This window comes from Ahaetulla prasina, chromosome 1, assembly GCF_028640845.1.
Source record: "Ahaetulla prasina isolate Xishuangbanna chromosome 1, ASM2864084v1, whole genome shotgun sequence".
Lineage (NCBI taxonomy): Eukaryota > Metazoa > Chordata > Lepidosauria > Squamata > Colubridae > Ahaetulla > Ahaetulla prasina.
In genome coordinates this window covers 287,964,063-287,978,072 of record NC_080539.1, presented here as the reverse complement: position 1 = coordinate 287,978,072, position 14,010 = coordinate 287,964,063, and the positions used below count along the sequence as shown (strand labels likewise).

General features: G+C 35.4%; 1 protein-coding gene across 10 annotated transcripts in view; it reads right to left on the bottom strand.

Moving 5' to 3' along the window:
• The window catches only part of PRR5L (proline rich 5 like), a 79,356-nt gene that overhangs the window by 49,872 nt on the left and 15,474 nt on the right, over positions 1-14,010 (bottom strand). For 7 of the 10 annotated variants that reach the window (XM_058161681.1, XM_058161686.1, XM_058161680.1 and 4 more), the window contains one exon: positions 861-1,129. In XM_058161681.1, coding sequence (XP_058017664.1) covers positions 861-979 — 119 coding nt within the window. In that variant the 5' untranslated portion in view covers positions 980-1,129. The remainder of the gene's footprint in view (positions 1-860; positions 1,130-14,010) is intronic. The other 3 variants (XM_058161687.1, XM_058161688.1, XM_058161689.1) reach the window with 1 other exon arrangement.

Sequence of the window (14,010 nt, the reverse complement as noted above, 5' to 3'; positions counted from 1 at the left end):
TGTGAAAAAATCCCTGCCAGGATATTCTTAAGTTCTCACAACATGTCCTCTCACAAAAACAGACAGATTACTCAAGTTTATTCACTCACTCTCTTGAGGCATTCAGGAAAAGTTTAAACCAGATTTAATCCAAAATCTTTTCCTTTGCACATCGAAGTAGAAAAATGTTCCACTCCCAGAAGATACATACAATTGGTGAGATATCCACAGAAGTGCACAGATAGTTTTTGAATTCAAACACACGGAGAAATCCAGTAATGCCAGAAGAAGAGTATTATAAGGCATAAAAGGGCTCTGAAATATTTTGGGTACAAGAGAAAAAACGTTTTATTGAGTGCACACATCATCCCTACGGACAATTCCTTATACTAAATGCATCTTTTCCCAGGATATGCTTTGGCTACAATGTACAACCACATCATCCCTGAAAGACACCTCACAGCTTTAAGGAATTACCATGTGAGAACTTGCACACTCTGAAGCAACTTTTTACCCTCTAAATCCAAGTCTCAAGACATCAGATATACATTCATAGGATGTATATTACATTAGTGCTTGGAACACTTTACCTGATTCTGTGGTCTCTTCCCATAATCCTAAAAACTTTAACCAAAAACTTTCTACTATTGACCTCACCCCATTCCTAAGAGGTCCATAAGAGGTGTGCATAAGAGCACAAACGTGCCTACCGTTCCTGTCCTATTGTTTTTTGTTTCTTCTTCCTATATATATATATATTCTTATACCTCCTAATATTTACTCATATATATGTTTATATATTATATAACCTTTTGTACGATGCTTATATATATTATTGTGACAAAATAAATAAATAAATAAATAAAATAAATGTTTCTCACCTGTTCCAGGCAGAGTTTGATCTGAACTGCAGAGATTGCCGAGCTGCCAGGAATCGTGGTAAATCACTCAGCACTGGGGAGCTCATGAAACGTGGCCGGGGCTTTCGGAATGAACCCATCTTCTGAAATTGGAAATCAAAAGCTTGAGCTATGATGGAATCCACGTCATCAGTTTAGACGGAAGGGGGTGAGGAAACGGATTTGCATGAGGATATTGAGGTTAAGTGGCAGGAAAGATATTTCTGTTTCCTCAGGAATCAGAATTCAACCTGTCAAAAGTGGAAACAACAAAGAAAAAGTTTTGAGTTTTGAACATGTTATATAAACTACAGTATATAACAAACTGGTCATAATGCAAGCTCAGTTGGCTTCTGTTGCACCAAAATAAACTCCCTCTTCCCATCACCAGTATATCGAGATGGTTTAACTCATTATAATAATAATTTTTTAAAAACCTCTTTCATTTTAAGTTCATCCTTAAGAGACGTTCTGGTTTTTTTAATGTTAATATGCCAGTATTTAAAATGCTTTGGAAAATACAGAAAGAAGCCTGGCTTAGAAACCCATGTATTGTAATAAATGTCTAGAAATCAGGACACATAAAAAAGAAAAGATTAAGGAAGATATCTATCTATCTATCTATCTATCTATCTATCTATCTATCTATCTATCTATCTACCTACCTACCTACCTACCTACCTACCTACCTACCAACCTACCTATCTATTATCTATCTATCTATCTATCTATCTATCTATCTATCTATCTATCTATCTATCTATCTATCAAAACAAGCTATGCCATTTATTTTGTTCAGAAGGTTTTATCCAGACTGAATGTAGCTACCTCTTAAGTATTTTTTACATTGCAACCTGCCTAACCCAAGTACAGCAGCCACACTGTCCAACCTACGCACTACCAGGCCTGCTAGGAAGGATCCCACATTATTTATAGGAGCACTGAGAAAAGCAGGCCCAGGCCTTTCGTTAAGGCCCCTCTGGATCTAATGGAGAATTGCTGAAAATTGTCAAAGGCTCGGAGTTTTTCCCTTACTGTAAAGCAATGTTGCAATCTATTCCTTGTGAAATCACCAAATACCAATGAGTAAGGCTGAGGTTGGTAATACTATACTAAGCTTTTAGATCATTACTAATGGAAATTTCCTGTACAGTTTAGACAATGCCACTCCCACTTGCTAGGACTGTCACCATGCCAAAGGGGATTTGGGTCACCCAAACTGGTTTTGTTTTGACTTTAAATGTAGTTCTGGGGTCAAAGCTAGACAATGGGCATTTTAGGTCTGTACATTTTATTAATCATCCTTGGTAGGCAGAGACTCAGAAGGCAGTTCCAAAATTGCCTGTGCTGCCCTATAAAACAATATAGTAAAGATCATGGGCTGAAATTTCTGATTCACATTTTAAGCTTATAAGAATCTTGTTTCGACCACAGTTTCTATCCACTAACCTCACTTTGCAATATATGCATAATACTGTATATTACTTCAAAGTCATGATAATCAAGCATAATAATAATGAGTACAATTGGAAGGTTTTACATTTCTATAGAAACTTTATCTTGTCAAATGTGCAGTTTATATCCAGAATCAGGATGAGAATAAGTGCAAACGAAAGAGACTTTATGAATCATGATCAACCCGAAATCCATTTCTTCTTCTAAATATGACTAAGCTTGAGTCTAACAGACTGTCAATGTTTGTTTATTCATGTCAGAAGCATCAAGATTAAGGCATAGTATATGATATAAAACTTAAAATATAAAATGCAAGATTAAAATATGTGCAAGTTAAACAGATCTTGCCCAGAAACTAGCAACATTAATTGCATTCTGTTGTGTTCAAAATATTAGTGATTTATTAAAATAGGTTAAATTTCTATTTTATTTAGATATTTTATATACTTGCCTATTCGCTCACAGTGACTGTAGGTGGCTTACAGATAATTTTTTAAATGTAGAAAAATTAAAATAATAAAAAGTAAAAATAACAAAAAGTAATAATAAAATGAAACAAACCCCCCCCTCCACAACACACACTCAAATTAACTATTTAATGAGATCCATCCCACTCTGGCTTCCCCACGCCGGCTGGCAAAACCATATCTTCAAAGATATAGCAAAAACCATATCTTCAGAGCCTTATGAAAGAGTGCTGGAGTGGGGCTAGTCTAATTTCTAGAGGGATAACATTCCAGGAGGAGGGATCCACTATGGAGAAGGCCCTTTATCTGTATCCCACCAGATGTACCTCCTTAGGGAACAGGACTTGCAACATTCTTTGCCTCCCCCTCTAGTGGGGTCAGGTGGATGTGACTGGCAAGAGATGGTCCCTTAAATGGTGGCGAAACTTTTCGGCACCAAATGCCGAAACAGGAGGGCACATGCACATGTCTGCTGGAAACCGGAAGAGCAGCTGCTCAGTGCGCATGCATGCATCAGGAAGATCATCTTCCAGTTTCCAGCGTGCACATGCGCACCGGCCACTTGGTCTTCCAGTTTCTGGCATGCATGCACGCAAAGACCAGATGGCCAAAGCGCACGTGCATGCTGGAAACAGGCGCACACTGGGCAGCTGCTCTTCCGATTTCTGTCGCTTCCGTGCACATGAAGACCAATTAGCCAGCACGCCAGAACCTGGAAGAGCAACGGGCAACTGCTCGCGTGCCCGGAGAGATGGTTCTGCGTGCCACTTCCAGCCCGAGTGCCTTAGATTCGCTATCACGGACCTAAGGGGTTTATATTACATAACTTCCTTTTTTAAAAACTATCTCAGATAGATTTTTCTTCTCTAGAAAAACAGCAAAGATTCTTGAAACAAAGAGGCTAATCCAATAAAGTGTTGGCTCTAATCTGCTTAAATTCTCTTCAATAAATTCTACTTTCATTGGGTAGAACATATCCTTCCCTTAAATAGCCAACTCCATCCTGCTAGAAACACATAACTGTATAGCATGTCTAGTAAAAGTAAATAATTGACAAAGAAAAGGTGCAAGTGTTCCTATAGACTTGTTAAATTACAACTGAAATTTGAAATGAACTCAACAATATCTATTCTAAAGGCAAACTAGATATCACAGTCTTGGGTTAATTCATGGATAGGCATTCAACTTTCAAATCTATTTTATGTCCTCCCCAGATCCTTTTCACACACGGTTTCCCACAACTTAGGAAAATTAATTCATAACCCATTAGCAATAACTTAAGTTACAGCTTTTTATTTTAATTTTAAAAATAAAATCCCTACATTCACTCTCCATCAAAAATAGAAAAATACAAAAACACACAATTCTGGTTACTTTTTTATAAGTAACACAAGCTTACTCAACTATGAATCTCATCATTGTATAAAAATATTAAATGCCACTTCAGCCTCCTTTAATTAAACAGCAATATAGAACTTGACTGGTCATTGGCACAGCCAATTGCAATCAAATTCTCCCTCAGCAAACCAGTTCAGGAAAAATCTGATGATAGATTTTCTTTCCCCTATAACTAAGCACCGCTGGGGGGAAAAAAGTTAAACTTATTTATATGTCATGAAATTATCTTTTACTGTATGTAAAAAACAAAGATAAAGATCCTTCAGTACATTCTTTCTAAACTTATTTGTAACAGTTGTAACAATTCCCACAATTTTTACTTACACATAATCCTCTATTTCTGGTTACAGGTTATGGCTAAAATTTATGTTGCTAAGCCAGATGGTTGTTAAGTAAATCACTGCAGTGGTTAAATTAGTAACATGGTTGTTAAGTGAACCTGGCTTCCCCGTTGATTTTGCTTGCTGGAAGGTGGCAAAAGGTGATCATATGTTCCCATCGTATGTTTCATTAGCGCATGATACTGCAATCATCATAAATACATATCAGTTACCAAGCAACTAAATTTTATCACGTGACCATGGGGATGCTGCAACAGTGGTGAGTATGAAAAGTGGTCATAAATCACCTTTTCAGTGCCACTGTAACTTTGAATGGTCACTAAATGAATTGCTGTAAGTCAAGGACTACCTGTATAATTGAGTTGAATGGTAAAAAACAAAGACAAAGAAGAAGAAGAGAAAGAGATTAACATGGATTTAGAGATGGGCAAAATCGCCACCCATCTTGTAAGCTTCTTACCTAAACACACATCACATTCATACTCATTCCCTCTCAGGCTTTGATTGCCTGTTTCTTTTCCTAGACAAATGTGAGTGAAGACCCAGAGAAGCACTATTTATTTCAGCTTTTTGAAACAGAAACTGTCCAAGTAAGGCTTTCATAGAAAGTCTGGAAAACGAAGTTCAGCCTTCAGGTCAGAGGTTCCCATCTCAAGTACAAATCATTGTGCAAAAGTATTGATGTTGAAAACAAGAAAATTCCAAATCACTCACAAACCTGTGTTATCCTGAATGCAAGGGAAATACAACTAGAAGGTTCAACTAAATTCAGAAAAATTGGATGGATGATGAAATTCTTATTTCTCACCCGGAGTGTTAGAAAATATAAATAAATAAATAAATAAATAAATAAATAAATAAATAAATAAATAAATAAATAAATAAATAAATAAATAAATAAAAGTTAAGTTAAGTTAAGTTAAGTTAAGTTAAGTTAAGTTAAGTTAAGTTAAGTCATATAAAATATGACTTCTGTAACAGAGTTGTTAATGCTTGGAACTCATTACCTAATCTACTCAAAATCCCAAAATCTTCAACCAAAAACTGTCTACTATTGACCTCACCCCATTCCTAAGAGGACTATAAGGGGCGTGCATAAGAGCGCAAATGTGCCTACCGTTCCTGTCCTATTGTTCCCTTTCATTATATCAAATTAACATAGTTATCGCATTCTTTTGCTTATATATATTTTTTTCTTATATAATAATAATAATAATAATAATAATAATAATAATAATAATAATAATAATAATAATAATAATAATAATAATAATAATTTAATTTGTATACCGCCCTTCTCCTGAAGGACTCAGGGCGGTTTACAGCCAAGATAAAATACAGCAACAACACATACAATACTAAAAACAAACATTAAAAAACTTATTCAATTTGGCCCCATTTTAAAATACAATCAACCCTATAAAATTAATAAAAATTTCAAACCCATAAAATCAGCTAAAAGATTTAAAAATCAAGCCAGTCCAGCAAGACTGAATAGATAAGTCTTAAGTTCGCGGCGAAAGGTCCGAAGGTCAGGTAGTTGTCGAAGTCCAGGGGGAAGTTCGTTCCACAGGGTAGGAGCCCCCACAGAGAAGGCCCTTCTCCTGGGAGCCACCAGTCGACATTGCTTGGTTGACGACACCCTAAGGAGTCCCTCTCTGTGAGAATGCACAGGTCGCTGGGAGGTAGAAGATGGCAGTAGACGGTCCCGTAAGTATCCATATGATGTGGTGTTGTTTTATGTCGACGTTTGTGTATACTGTTGTGACAAAATAAAATAAAATAAAAAATAAAAAAAATAAAAATTATAAATCACATGGTTTCCTGGGTGGAAGGCTTTGATTTGGGGTGGATAGCCTGGTAGCAGTTTTGATGTTTTTCATTAGTAACAGGAAGGCTTATCTTTTTTCACTCACATGCACATAGCACTAATCAAGACCACATTATGATTTTTGTAGTTCTTAAGCACTTTTGCTGTTGTAGATCCTCCTTCAGTGAAAACAAAAGCATTACAAATATTTTGCATGATATTCAATACTTTTATTTTTTACAGAGAAATAGGGAACAGTAAATAATATATGCATTTTTGTAATAATAATTAACTCACATCAAGTGATTATTTTTGTCCCAAATCATCAAAGTTACTAAATTTTAGTATTCACATTGTGCCTATAGGTTACAAAGAAGGTAATAGGTTTGATGTTCTAAGTGTTTATGTTTCATTAGCGGTTTTTTTAATTAAAAGGCATGGGAATAACTTCTATTTCATTTCTTTCTTTCCGATTTAAAAAGTGAGTAAACATTTTCATGAGCCTTAGGCATATTGTGCCTAACAAATTAAGTCAGTCATGGCGCTATATTATATAAGAAAACTTCAGAAGCAAAACATATAATTTACATCTGATCATCATTAAATCAGATAACAAACTGTCAAATAACATACTTTTCACTGCTATTTTTCAGATAGCTCATCTCCTTACATTTGGAACAGGTATAAACCAGTCACTGAAAATGTACATTTTTACTTAAACCAAACAGCTGGTTTTATTGCAAGCTTTTGAATAATTTATCCAAATCTAGAAATTACACTTTCTTCTTAAAAAATGTCTTTTTTACACTGTCATTACAACAATAAAACAACAACTAGTTTATTCAGTAAACAATGTTAAATCAGACTGGCCAATTTACAAAGATAAAATAAACATATATTTCATTACAGCTAACCATATGTATGTAGAGCATGCTGCCTAACAGTGCAGTTATCTCCAAGGTAAGAAACCCAAGGGGTAGAATTATAAAATGAAAACTAAATTGAAGATTAGAGGCAGAACAAAATCAAATTTCACAGAGCTTTACAACATTTGCTGCAGAGACAAGGAATTTCCCAAGGCTAGACCAGATGCTGAGAAAGGAAAGCAATCTTTTTTTTTCTGACACATCATTTCCTATCTAATCCTGATAAGAAATTCTCCTTCTCTTAACAAATCACCAAGACTTTATTACCTACATTTCAAATTTAGAACAGTGTCACTGTGCTAGTTAATCTCAGTTGTAATCTGGATTAAGACACAAAGAAACTGCCCCTGTTAGATCTGATCACTAGCTGGAATCCCAGCTGAGAGTCAGCAGTTAGAATAGAATAGAATAGAATAGAATTTTATTGGCCAAGTGTGATTGGACACACAAGGAATTTGTCTTGGTGCATATGCTCTCAGTGTACATAAAAGAAAAGATACGTTCATCAAGGTACAACATTTACAACACAATTGATGATCAATATATCAATATAAATCATAAGGATTGTTACAACCTATATTATCAACAGAAATATAGAGATAATGGGGTCATAGCAACCAATGAAATATTAGTTTCCCTCGCACAACAAATTTGTTTTCCAGTATCATCCCAAAACAGGATGCAGTGTCTTAGTGGGTAAGAGACGCTGAGCTTGTCGATTGAAAGGTCAGCAGTTCAGCGGTTCGAATCCCTAGTGCCGTGTAACAGGGTGAGTTCCGTTCCTTGTCCCAGCTTCTGCCAATCTAGCAGTTCAAAAGCATGTAAAAAATGCAAGTAGAAAAATAGGGACCACCTTTGGTGGGAAGGTAACAGCGTTCCGTGCACCTTTGCTGTTGAGTCATGCTGGGCACATGACCATATCTTTGGACAGCCCTGGCTCTTCAGCTTTGAAATGGAGATGAATCCCACCCCCTAGAGTCGGGAATGACTAACACATATGTGCGAGGGGAACCTTTACCTTTACCTTTATCATCCCAAAATATACCAATGAAACATCCTTGCAATATTGCAATATAATTTGGTATGATGAAGAGGGGGAGGGAAGTCATATGTCTCACTATCAATTTAAAGGTTCTTGGCCATTCTTAGTGGAAAGCAGAGTCATGTTTCAAATGTTGCTCAAATATATAAACTTTGAACAGGGGTGAAATGTAAAATTTGTTACTACCGGTTCTGTGGGCATGGCTTGGTGGAGAGTGGGGGCTGAAGAGGTTGTAGAAAAAATGCTTTTAAAGGTTCTGACGATCCCAGCTGAGGTGCTTCAGAAGCTTTTTTTTTTTACTTTTAAAAGCATTTTTTCGGCTGAAGAAAAAATGCTTTTAAAAGTGAAAAAAAAAACCTCTGATGATCGCATCCAGGAAAACTCAGGGCCCATAAATAAGACTGGGAAGTTCAAAAAAAAAATCCTGAAAAAGGCAATGAAGCACTTCCAACCATGAAGTGTTTTTAACATTTAAAAATACCATCGATGAAATCCTTTAGTAGGACGGCTTTGTAATATGGTTGACCAGCGGTGTCCATAGGACCTCAAGCTTTCCTCAGAAAAGTAGAAGGGTTGCAACATCACACACTGCAAGCTCTGCCTCTTTCATACATGCATGCAAGTTACAACACATTTAGGAAAGTGGTGGGCATACTTTGCAACATTGCTTTTTTCAGTACACCTGGGGATTCCTCTGCTACCGACTAAAAATGCTAGAACAACTTTGCAAATAAAGGCTTGAGAAATATTGGCCTAAAAATAGTTCTAGAAAAATAGGGTCCTCAATATTTTAATCATACACCTGAACCTTATTATTTTTATCAAGATTTCATTAATTCAGACTTCAAATGCTAAGGAATTAATCCCTATTATGTCGATGTAACTTATGAGAGGCTGAGTATATATTGTTAATCCTCTTCTCATTTTTAGCACTTTTCTTTTAATCTTCTGGCCACCTGCTCTTGATTTTTAACCGGCTAGGTGATTATTTCACTTTTCTTATGCCTGTGGATTGTCCTTCTGCCAAATAATGTTCAAAAAGGTTTGAAAGGTATTAGAAGTCATTTTTTAAAAAAATACTAAAAAAAATTAGTCAACACTGTAAGTTGTAAAATTAAAGATAGATTCTTTCTATCCATTTAGCAGTTAAGAAGCTCCAATCTGCTGCTTGCTTCCTTTTCAAATCTAGTCCATCTTTTACTGCTTATATGATTACAAAAAATCTTGTTTATAGGTACGGATGATAATTTCTAGTCTCCAGTTACATGTTGATAAACATGTACGTTTTTTAAAAATATGTACTTTTTCATGTGAGTTCATGGAGCAAATTGAAAAGATTTAAATATTTATTGTCAGTCATTGCTTATCAACCCTCCCAGGTAAGCCTGACAAGAAACATGACCAAGTGAGCTAAGTCTACTGTGCTTTATTATAAGGCTATTTAACAGAATGTTGCAAATCTGAAAGAATCGTGCCACCACTTTTAACAGACTGGTCAATTAATGCAAGTCTTTGCTAAATTTCTTTCTCCATTAAGAACAGGAGGCTCTTCCCTCTGGTCTAATTGTTTCCCAGGCAGCATATTCTCTCCTTGTCCCTCAAGGTTATTCCCACATACCATTATACTTCTATACATCACTATGTACATGAAGTCATTTCCATCTGTTCCAAGAATAATGTACATGTTGCCAAGCTTTGTTATTATTTTCTCCTCTTGCGCAAGAATATTTCTGGTCAAATTCTCTAGTTACAAAAAAGGGAAGCAAAAGAGCACAGAGATCTGTATTGAGCATTACATTCACCCACTGAATTCTGGAAAAGACTCAAAATGACTGTACTATAGTTTACATAGAATTGAACTGGCTTACTTTGTAGATGACAGCTACTTGAGAAATAGAATGGTGTGTTTTTGGAATGAGTTTCATCTTCTCTATATATTTTTTTATAAAGGCACAACTGTCCTAGACTTCCTGAGTCAGTAAAACACATGAGTAGTCCCAAAAACCTGTTTTATTTTAATTATTTATTCACAGATGAGTCCCAAATAGTTGTAAAGAGTCCTTCGGGATAAGGCTGATAATCACCCACTTTTATCTCCCTTGACATGCTGCCAAAGGCCTAATTTACAAAACCACACGGAGTCCAGAATCAAACAGAGCTTCAGACTTTAAACTGCACAGAATTAACAATGTTGCTTCCTGCAAAGGTCCATGTGCCTTTACTCCTCTTTTAAGTCTTATGGGAGGGGCCAATCATCTCCAAGCCCTACTCCCGAGTTGTCCATTTTGTTTTAACTGTTCTTGCTTTCTGGCAGCTCTGCGCAAGCGCGCACTGGGAATAGGCTCCCCCAGATGGCCCTTTCTCTGCCTCTGACGCAGAGCCCTCGTCTGAGTCTAGCCCAGACTCTAGGTCTTGCCCATGTTCCAGTCTCCTCACTGTCCAACTCTGCTGCCAGCTCTGCAGGCTGCTGGCAGACCACAACAACAACCTGATTTTTATACCTATATAGGATAACCAAGAGTAGCTTACAAATTCATTCATTCAATCATTCATTCATTCATTCATTCATTCATCTATCTTATATGCCATCTCACAAAAGGCAACTCCATCCAGGCAGCTTACAGACATTGAATAAAATGCACTATAAAACATTAAAACAATAAGTAAGAATCTTAAATTTAAAAATGAATTAAAATAAAACTAAACAGGATAGAGAGTGGAGGGAACAAAATATGCACAGGAAGGAGGTGGAGTACTATGTACTCCATTAACCACCTTCGAAGTGTCACAGTCCCATTGAATAGAATAGAATAGAATTTTTATTGGCCAAGTGTGATTGGACACACAAGGAAGTTGTCTTGGTGCATATGCTCTCAGTGTACATAAAAGAAGAGATACCTTCATCAAGGTACAACATTTATAACACAAATGATAGACATAGGGTACAAATTTAACACTTAATGATACAACACTTAATGATAATCATAGGGCACAAATAATCAATCAGGAACAATCAATATCAATATAAATCATAAGGATTACCAGCAACAAAGTTACAGTCACAGTCATAAGTGGAAAGAGATAGGTGATAGGAACAATGAGAAGATTAATAGTAGTGCAGATTTAGTAATAGTTTGACAGCGTTGAGGGAATTATTTGTTTAGCAGTATGATGGCCTTCGAGAAAAAACTGTTCTTGTGTCTAGTTTTTCTGGTGTGCAGTGCTCTATAGCGTCGTTTTGAGGGACCATAAGCTAATTGGAACAGCCATGACTTCAAGGCATTTTGAAAGGCCAAAAGAGCGGATGTAGATCTGACCTCGAGAGCAAGATATTCTACAGCACAGGAGCCAAAGCAAAAGGCTCTTCTTCTGGACCACGCCAAAAATAAGTTAGAGAAAGCAACCAACCAGAATGTTAAATCAGATTAAACTGCATTAAACCAAACCAGGATCAACAACCATCCAACCACTAGGTTTTTAGCAATATTCAAATTTTATAAGGCTGGGAGCTGCACAGACCTTTAAAGTCCCAACACCATCTCCATCATACCTACATAAAGTTTGTTTGCACTCAGCCAGGCCACCATTATCTGCCTCTTTGGACTAGAAAAAAACCACATATCTCCTAGACAAATTATTAATGATCTGATGAGCATCTATTCTGGAGTAATATTTTAATCCTTAATCACTATTACCATTTATAGTACCAAAAGTCATCAAATAATGTTTTTTGTTGTTGATTTCACTACCAGTCTGTCTCACAAGATGTTCTGGAATGTCTTCATAACCCACTGTAACATTTTACAAGGAGCCTTAATGTCTAAATAATAATAGCCAAAGTTGTCCTGTGCAGCAAAAGTACAGTTTTTAATAGGCCATGTAAAGATATATTTAGTCATAGTCTTCAGCTATAGTAAGGATATTAAAAAATAAAGATTAATTTAATTTTCAGTTGATTTATACATTCTCTATTTATAAAGAATGATTAAGCTTTTTAAGTACAGGCTGATTTCGGAAGTGCAGAAACATGGATGTTTGTTATAATCTATCCCATGTTATTTTCAAGTGCGCTGAAATCCGCTGAAATCCACAATTGCGTTCTTTAAACAACAGTCCATTTGATTAGTGACGATATTTCTCTAGCCAGCTATCCAATTTAAGTATAATTTCTACCAGTTTTACTACTTTACTCCAAGATTTATATACAGGGTGAGGTTTACAGAGCACACAAAATTAATTTTGATTTGGCTTAGCCACTGCTTATACATCAGGGTCCACTCACTATTTAGCACTGAGAGAACCCATGCAGTTTTAGATTTAGATAACCACAGCTAAATCTTGTCTTACTGCATAGTACAAATGAACCTTGCTAAATAACAATTTGTAATATGACATGCTTTAGAGCAAGGCTGTCAAACTCGCGGCCCACAGGCTGGATGCGTCACGCCCTGGCCATGCCCATGCCCAGTTTAGTAAAGGGGAAAAAAGTCCTGCTATGTCACATGATGCCTCCATGATGACACAATTTGATACCCCCTCTTTAGAGGAACAATCACTAATACAGTTCTATCACTATCTTTTTTTTTCTAATTTTCCAGCAAACTTTTCTTCAAAACATGTCTTAAATTGTCTTCCTTTTTAGCATGTTTCTTTTTTTAACATTTTCTTAAAATCTTTAACATTTTAAATGTTATTTTAACTAAATAGGGTGCACTGGTAAATTATAGGGTTCTAATCCAAACTCTTAAAACACAACAGTAAGTATTGTTACAGTATACCCAACAAAAAAATGCTTCCCAAAATTGTTGCCTCCAATTTGCTGTTTTCTATGTGTGCTGAGCTACCATCATCCCTCATTGCTCATTCCTTTAAACTTAACTTGGATAACTGCAACTAATTTTTTTAAAAAGCAGCTGCTATAGTAGTCATTAAGTATTCCTACATCAATTACTTTACCTGGAGTAGCCGAAAGCTACATAATTTTTTTTAATGTTTAGTATCTTTACTTTTCTTAACCAACGATCTTTAATTTTACAAGAAAATAAAATTAAAAATACAAACTGAAGATACAAAATTTTTTTATATTTTATACTTATCAGTATAAAAGTCCCTGGTTTACCAATGAATTGAACACTGTAAGCAAAATAAGATTGTGAGATACCACAAAATCTCCACCACAATGACACATATTGCTGCATTCTTTGATTAGAAAATATTGCTTTTTCCAATCACACATTTCCAGCAAACATTCTTTGACATATGGAATAATATCACTTTTCAAATTTAATACAATAATTGATACAATTACAATTCCTTATAAAAAGTTAAATTCCAAAACTTTGGTATAAAATTCAACATTACATTCACATTTTTAACATTTTAAAGATTTTGCCATATATCTACAAATATACATTAATACACAACCCAAAAAAATCATTAAATGATCACATGACCATATAATGTGATCAACCAGCCTTCAATTCTTTTACACTCCCAGCATTAAAAAAATCTGATGTCTACTCTTTCAAATATATTATTTGGGAAGTCCAAAATAAACATATTTATTTATTCAAGCGGGACTGGCATAATAGTTTGATTTTAAATTGGGGTTTTATTAATATTCTTAAATATTTTAAATTTAATTTTAATTATTAGCCGTTTTTGTAATTTTGATATGTTTTAATTTGTTTTAA